Genomic DNA, 8,262 nt, shown 5'->3' on the forward strand with positions numbered 1-8,262 from the left:
GTGTAATTGATTATATTTTCCTATGTCAAGCCAAACAACTAAAATAAACTTTTAGTCCGCCCGCTAGCCCGGAAGTAGATCAACAGTCCCGGATATGGTTGCTTGCTAAACGAGAGCTAGCGGTCAGTTGTACATTTCATTTGTCAGTGTTTATCGTCTCTTATAAGAAAAATTATAAAGTATCCCTTGAATTTAAAAGGGTCTAAAAAATATGGGCACCAACATAAAATTAAGCAAATATACTGAGTAACGACGAGGTCAAAGAGGTTCCCGCAAAACGATCTATATCTTTTAGCGTAACATAACGAGCTAAGTAGCTTAGCATTGATTAGCATATTTTGAAACCACAATCATGAGCCTCGCAGTTGGCCGCGAACCCAGAAAGACTGCGGGAAACCGTATGTCCAAACTACTGGATGCTGAAGAAGAGGATGAGTTCTACAAGACCACTTACGGAGGCTTCAACGATGTGAGTAACCAAACTGATAAACAGAGCGCGATAATAAAGAGTTAGCATTAGCCGGCTCCAGTGTTAATAACTAGAGCCTGCAAAAAACAAAGTTTATTGTTTTTTGCAATGCCTGAAATACTGCTGCTCAATTTTGGGGAAATTGGTTCATACCTATTTGCTGCCCGACAATGAAGCCGGCAGCCAACTCACTTATTTATATTATTTACACATTAATACAACGGAAGAATTTAGTTTCTGCCAGGCTACTGACCATGCACTAGTACAGGAGACATCTCTCACTATTTTGAGACTGACATGACTGGGAGTGGGTCTCACTGATATAAATCAGACTCTCACAGCATTACACGATCCGGACCTTTTAGACAAGCCAGCACATCTTCACACGTTTATTTTAGTATTAAATCCTAATGAGAGTATCATATATGGCAGGGCCGCTGCATTATACTTCAATACTTTTAAAGAGTTTGTCAGGAAGCTCTTGACTAAAGGGTTATGTGCATCATGTAAACAGCAATTTTAAAAGCTATTTTAGTTTTATCATGTTCTTGTTAGGGCAGATCAATAAAATGTTTATTTATTTATATTTGTTGGGGTTTATTGGGTCTTGTATCATAAATTTAGTAGTGCATTGCTGAAAGCACTTACTTCCTCTCTACTAGGCTGAGGTTGTGGTTTAAAAGTTGATTAACTCTCACTGGTAATTGGGGAGTCGTGTTTGATTGTGATTTTTAACAGTAACCATTCCTGCCATCATTTCCGTAGTAATGTTGAAAAACAATCTCATCAGATTTTGGATTTTGACAAGAGCGAAAACTGAGTGTGAAAGCGAAGCTGTCGATTTTACCACTCGATCTGTGTTCCTACCCTCGCTATGACCACGAGCTGTGGGTAAGAACGAGATTGCAAATGCAAGCGTCAGAAATCAGTTTCCTCCAAATGGTGTCTGGGCTCGGCTTTAGAGAAAGAATGAGGAGCTCAGTGATTTGAGTATAGCGTCTACTTTACATATCAGAAGGAGCCGGTTGGGGTGGGTCAAGAATTGGAATATGATGCCTCCCAGGGGAGGTGTTTTGAGTGTGTATTAGCAGGAGGTAGCCCTGGAGCAGACCCAGTAGAGGGAGGTCTGGGGCTTCTCTACTTAGACTGCTGTGCCTATGACCTGGACATGGATTAGCAGCACAAAATGGAAAGATAGATGGAGAAAGCTCTTCATCAGGCTGGGGTTCTCACATCTGAGAGTACAGTTTTGGAACTATAAGAGAAATGAGGTGAATTAAAAGGACACATCTAAAAATGAGTGCGTCTTACCACTGTTCATTCGAAATGGTGACCGTGACTTAGTTTAGAGCTGGCCTTACAATTATAGTTTGAACACCAGCTGTAAACAGAGCTTAGATGATGCCAGCTTTTCCCGCTTCACGCTTGAAGAGAGAAAAAAGTTGTGTGATATTGTTTGTCAGAACATTTGATGCTGTAGCAATCTCACACGTTATGGTTTGCTTTTGAAGATGCTAATTTGTTTCCTCAATTTACAGTGTGGCTAATTTTCTTCAAACAGCTGCTGGTTCAGGGGTCACCTTGTGTAGGGGGATTTGGCAGCGGCAGCTCTGGCAGTTCTGACAAGAGTGGCTTCATAAAAAAATCACAAACAGATCCTGAGATGCCTCAGTCATCTCTGCTGGGACTTTGATAAAGCACTGTGAACGTGCCTGTGTGTGCAAACGCTTCCTTTATCTGTTCAGTTTTCAGGGATATTTTTGTCTTGTGCTGCTTTCTAAATCTTTACTGTCGTTGGATGTTGGGTTTCAAAATGACCCACATTTATTTTAAGAAATGTGAAAATTCACATTGTTAGTGCACATAATGCATTTGTGTTATTTTATTTATCTTTGCACCTGGTTTGGGCTTAAGGCTGCTTGTTTGAGTTTTGTGATGTAGCTTTGACAATGAGGGGAAACATCTTTATTAAAAATAAATAATCTGTTTATTACTGAATCTCTTAATGGGATGTGACTTTGCATACATAGCTACACACTTGCCAGATACAAAAGTGTAAGATTTTAATCAATAGGCCTGAAGACTACACTTAGAAAAAATGCAGAGGAAATTTGGTGTTTGGTGTCTTTGCTGGTATGTCTCGGATTACTTGCAGATGGTTTGTTCTGCTGTTCTTTTCTTTTCCTGATTTTTATTTATTGCTCCATTTGTTTGTCGTTCAGGAATCGGGAGATGATGAGTATCACGGAGAACATTCAGACACAGAGGACGAGGTTGACAGTGACTTCGACATCGATGAGGGTGACGAGCCGGACAGTGACCAGGAGGAGGACGCACCTCGAAGGAAAAGTCGGGTTGTCACCAAAGCTTACAAGGTAATGCAGGACCAATCAAACTTTGAGCTAAGCTGAATTTAATTGCCCTAATACCTTGTGTCATCATGTATCACTTTGCAGCGGACTTGAAAAACAAAGATGGAAACTATTTGTTTTTCCCTTTAAAAGAAAAGGAAAAGGAAAAGTACTATTTACCACCTTTTTTTAATCGCTGTGTTGTCCTTCAGCCCCACATGGGTACAGTTGCACACATGTGCTCCTTATCCCTCAGGTGAACAAGCTTTTTAGCAACTAATGGCCAAGTCGGACCACTAATGTCCCCATTATATTTTACACAGAAATACTCTTTTAAGTGGCTCTGTTTCTGTTTGTGCCTGTTTCACCTTTGCTGTTTCCTTTATCTGTGCCAGATATTCTAACATATAATTAATGATGTTTTATATTTTTATGGTAAAAGGAGTTAAGCCTCTTATCTCTGTCAGTTTCGCTGTTTTCCACATCATATTGGCATTAAGTATCTGCCTCAAGGCTTCTGCAGCAGTGAATCGGAGTACTCAGTGAGATTAGAAAAGTGGTATCTAAACAGTACATTATCCTTGGCTCACAGATGGGCCAAATCCTTTAAAAATCTATGAAGAGCTGAAGGACAAAATCATTGTAGGAAAGATTTTTGATTTAAAAATGTCATACTGACACATATAAATGACCTCAGTCAGTCAGCCGAAGGTTAAAACTGCTCTGCAGCTCCACAGAAGCCACTGGTTGTCAAATGACATGTATTAACATTTGTTAAAAACAAACTGATTTAAAAAAAATCCTTTAACATAACAGTTTGCATTGTTTTTAATATTAATATATTTTTTATTTCCTGGCATGAACATGTTTAATGTGTGATTATAGCATAACATTTAATGTTTTTCATCTTCTTCCTCAAACTGAATGTCAGTGAAACAGATGCGAATTGAAAATGCTCTCTGTCTTTGTTTAATCCAAGGAACCAATAAAAGTGCCAAAACCCAAACCTAAAAGAACAGAGGAGCAGAAGAAGACGGAGAAAACTAAAGTGGAGCCAAAAAGGAGGATTCCACAAGAATTCCAAGATTTTGCAGAGAGTAAGATTTCTCTAAACCTCCTACTAATGCTTCCATAGTGTTTTCCTTTTATTTGAAAAGAAGGATGCATAAACCTCCCAGTTGTGTGCATTCAGTGAATGGATCATAATATTGTGGGAAAGTTACAAACATGTTTAAAAAGTTTTAATCAGCTGTTTTTTTTTAACACTGCATTTCTTAATTCTTGTGTAGCTCGGAAGTCTGTCCGACAGTCCACCAGTGAACATACACGAAAGACGAATCTGCGCTTACAAGAACGCCAGGACGCCCCGCGAAGGCGACGAGGCGCTCATCGTGACCGACCCCTCACCCAGGAAGAGCTGCTGGCTGAGGCGAAAATAACAGCCGAGATCAACATTCGATCACTTGGTGAGAACATGTTGGAGAGTTACTCTTTAAATATCTGCACAAACTTTGGGTAATTCAGGACTCTTGGTTATCTTTCCTGTTATGCAAAGAGAGAACCAATGTCGAGATTAGTGTGTCTTAGCAGAAACATAGAAAACAGAAATGATACCAGACAGAAAGCATCCTGTTAAGCACTCCAGGATGTGCGAGTACTGAGTATCACGTTGCCAGTTATGTAAGCTGAACATTATAATTATCTATTAATCAGGATTGGAAGAGCCCGTGATTGTAATGTAAATCAGTATAGTTCCACCAATACTTTACCTAAAGCTGTTTGTGCGGTATAACAAAACACATCAGTGTTGCTGATTTTTACTTCACGTCTTCAGAAAACTACGAACGTCTGGAGGCAGACAAGAAGAAACAAGTCCACAAGAAGCGGCGTTTTGAAGGACCAACCATCCGTTACCATTCAGTCCTTATGCCCCTCGTCTCAAACCCAGTCCTTAAAGAAGAAAATGTTGATGTTGAGGGGTACGTAGAAACTCGATGCTACCTGGTTTTTCTTTTGATTCTGTTTTGGAGTAATCTGCTGCTTAAACATTGACCGAACGGGGTCAGTTGGGTATTTTCTGTCGTTCTTTTCATATAAAAAGGGCAAACACAACAGCTTGATAATAAATGGCTTCACCCAACCACTAACTATGAGTGGAAAAAAAAGTTTTTGTATTATAATTCGTATTCTCTGAAAAATGGCCGAAAATCATAAATTCTGCCAGGACATGTAGACTTATGAGCACAACTGTCTGATAATTATGTTTAAAAACATATATTCTTGGTTTTGTCATATTCCCAAAGGTTGGACCAGGACGTTCCCCAGACTGCACCGCAGAATCCCACCACACCTTCCCAGCAGTCTGCCGGAGGCCTGTGCTCCCGCACTTATATAACATTCAGTGACGACGAAGCGTTTGAGGTCGCCTTCCCGCCAAGCTCCCAGACGAGTCCTCAAGTGCCCATCCAGGAGGTTTGTCCTGTTACCCACAAGGCCGCGCTGTACCGAGACCCAGTCACAGATATACCGTACGCTAACGCACGAGCCTTCCGCATCATCCGGGAAGCATACCGCAAATACGTGGCCGCTCATGGATTTCCGAACACTTCAGGAGGGTCGACGGTACTTGACTCTTCAGCAGCAAAGGGCGCCCGGCAGAAAATGGTTATGAAACAGAGTGCGGCTGCTACATAGATTAGTTTCAAAAAGAGGATAAAGGATTGGTTTCTGTTTGAAATTCTCAGTGAAATGATCGAAAACACTGTTTTTATTTCTGTCCTTACAGCTCACGAGGAGTCTAGTGGAAAAAACTGACATTTTGGGTTTGAGCTGTCACTGAGCTGCTAAAAGGAAAAAAAACAAACAGTAGTAGAACCAAAACAGCTGCCGCATGGCCTTAAAATGTAAAAAGTCTTATTTGTGAAGTCTGTGTGGAAATCAGCTGAAAAAGGCGTGCATCTGCACAGTGGCAGCTGTGATTGTTCTTTTTATTTAGTTTGTTTGTTTTAGATTTATGGGTTTTTTTTACTTTTGTGTTTGCAAATGTTCTCATCAAAAAAATAAATTTTGGGAACTTGTAATAATTGAGAGTTAAACGAGTTCTGCTTTATAACAAAAAATGGGACGTCTGCACAGCGGGAACCACAGGAAAAACTGGGAAAATAAGCCCATCATCATAAAATCATCTTTGTTTTCACCAGGCTAAAATCCATTTAATCTGTCATGCCCGTCTTAATTTACAGTTTAGTATTTGTTTTTTTGTTTTGTTTTTGAGTGATAGAAGGCAAAGAACTAAATGTCATGTTTTGGTTTTTAATTTTCAGTCCAGCACCGTAACTAAAAAAACATCAGACTGTTTTGGAAAACCTGGGCCCTGGAGTTTAATTAATTGTCTGCGTCTGACAAATCACTGAGACACTTTTAATTGATCAAAGCTTTAAATCCTCCCTCCTGTTATACATTTTAATTTTTAACACAGAAGCAAGCATAAGATATTCTCTTTTATGGGTGAGAGCGAGGCAGTTTCTTCCACATTTATCTCCTGGTTCTTTCTTAATGTGTAGTCTGATAGTTTAAATTTTATTTTATTTCCTCTATCTGCCTCTATGCAGACAGGGCTGTCTCATCGAGCATTCAGAGTATATTCTAGTTCATTGTGAGGCTTTTATAAAAAAAATTTTTTCTCCTCTCTGAATTGTTAATGGCAGAAAATTGCTTGAGCTTCAGTCTCGAACAATACTGCTTTGCTGATCCCTTTGGGACCTTAAATTAGCTTTTCTATATTTATTCTCTGTGTGTAATCACAGAGAGACAGAGTAAGCCCTTAACACAGCTGAGTGCTTGACTAGTGTGAAACCTTTGACCCCTTCTACACCGAACTACTCCCCTGCACAATGTCCCATAGTCCCAGCACTCTTAAACCCCCCAAATACAATTAATTGTGTGGATGCTTTAAGCATCCACACTATTGAGTTCCTGTTTCTCTTTATTCTTTATTATTCTTAGGACTTCCGTACACTTTTCGCCGTGGAACTACTTCCACAATTTTTGTGCTATTTTCACCGTTCAAACTTTAAACTATTCAGCTATTTTTGCTAATGCCGGCTATGACTTTTGCTATTTTTTAACTATTATACTTTTTAAAATATTCCACTTTTTTCCTTTAATTTGTCCCATTGAAATGAATGGGAAACTTCTGCAATTCTGCTAAAATTTGCTTGTTTTTGAAACTTAACTACTTCCTCATATTTTCACCTAGAACAACCATTCAAACTTTAAAATGTTCACAAATTATTGGGCTATTCAGGTATGATTCAGCTTTTTCAAATCTTTTACTGTTTTACTTTTATGCCTCTTAAAGTTTTGGGTTGCAAAATTGTGATTTTTCACAAAATACATGCGTTGTTATGGTTGCTATGCTCTTGGCTTCCAGTGTGACACTGAAGCTTTTGCAGTCTTCTCTTCATGTCCGAACAACTGTTTGCTACTTGCTCAATTTTCACTCAACTTCCACAAATTATACATCAAAACGTAGGTATTTTTGCTGGCTTTCAGGAAATGTCACTATCATTGTTGTGGTATTCATAGAACTTTCGCAAATCTCCTCAGACCAACACAATGTCAGAAAACTCTCCATATAAAGTCAATGGAGAGTTTGTTCAAAATCACCGCTGCATTTCTGTAATGAGAGGCATATTCGAATCGTCATATCTCCTTAACGAAGCAAAGTTAAGACATGAGGCTTGTCCCCGAATATCTTCAGACACCCCTGACGCTCACAATTCAAGAATTTCTTTCTCACCTATTACCGTTCTGAAATGAGTTGGACTTGTTTGAGGGTAGGAAATTTGTCCTTCGCTCAGATTTCTTCAGATTTCAAACCCTGGAAATGAACCACTTTTTTCTCTCGTCATAACTTTTTTTTGGATTTCCACAGAGACCTGAACATTTCCATGACTGTTCACCAAAGCCTGCTGTCTCTTACGGTGAAAGAATGATATCGATACTCCAAATAGATTTCGAGTTACAAAGCGTTGTTTGAGGGCAAGTCAAGGCAGTTTTTGCTTCGCTCTACTCAGTTATGGTGCATTAGAAGTCAAATATCTTTAATAATTCATATTTTAATGATAAATTGTTAACACTGGAAGATTCCCCCATCTCTTCTGAACAAAACGGTGTAAGAATGACCGTTCTAGCCCCTACGGTTAGGAAATTATGGTCATTTGTTTGAGGGGAGTCGTCACTATGAGAAATAGACTGCAATAATCCTGTGCCTCTCTGTGCTGCGTGTGTAAAAAGATGCACCTTTTTTGGCGGGAAAACATAAACAGCCACTCTGATTGGTGGATTCAAATTTAGCAGCTCCCAGGCTGACCTAGAAACTTGCTTCTCTCTCCCTGTGTGTGTGTGTGTGTGTGTGTGTGTGTGTGTGTGTGTGTGTGT

General features: G+C 39.4%; 1 protein-coding gene across 1 annotated transcript; it reads left to right on the plus strand.

Annotated features, from left to right (window-relative positions):
- Window positions 1–93: 93 nt before the first annotated feature.
- Window positions 94–5,683, plus strand: vps72a (vacuolar protein sorting 72 homolog a). The gene is made up of 6 exons (XM_080862639.1): window positions 94–469; window positions 2,692–2,844; window positions 3,800–3,917; window positions 4,110–4,286; window positions 4,655–4,799; window positions 5,124–5,683. Exons 1-6 carry the CDS (start codon window positions 353–355, stop codon window positions 5,512–5,514), a joined length of 1,101 nt encoding a protein of 366 aa, XP_080718765.1. The 5' UTR covers window positions 94–352; the 3' UTR covers window positions 5,515–5,683.
- Window positions 5,684–8,262: the final 2,579 nt, after the last annotated feature.

The sequence above is a fragment of the Rhamphochromis sp. 'chilingali' genome (assembly GCF_963969265.1).
Source record: "Rhamphochromis sp. 'chilingali' genome assembly, chromosome: 17".
In the NCBI taxonomy this organism is placed as follows: domain Eukaryota; kingdom Metazoa; phylum Chordata; class Actinopteri; order Cichliformes; family Cichlidae; genus Rhamphochromis; species Rhamphochromis sp. 'chilingali'.

What these genes read in the sequence shown, in the direction of transcription:
- vps72a (XM_080862639.1), top strand. Translation starts at nt 353, where the DNA reads ATGAGCCTCGCAGTTGGCCGCGAACCCAGAAAGACTGCGGGAAACCGT. An exon ending in TTGTCACCAAAGCTTACAAG is followed by an intron (nt 2,845 to 3,799) that starts GTAATGCAGGAC and finishes GTTTAATCCAAG; the next exon opens with GAACCAATAAAAGTGCCAAA. An exon ending in GAAAATGTTGATGTTGAGGG is followed by an intron (nt 4,800 to 5,123) that starts GTACGTAGAAAC and finishes ATATTCCCAAAG; the next exon opens with GTTGGACCAGGACGTTCCCC.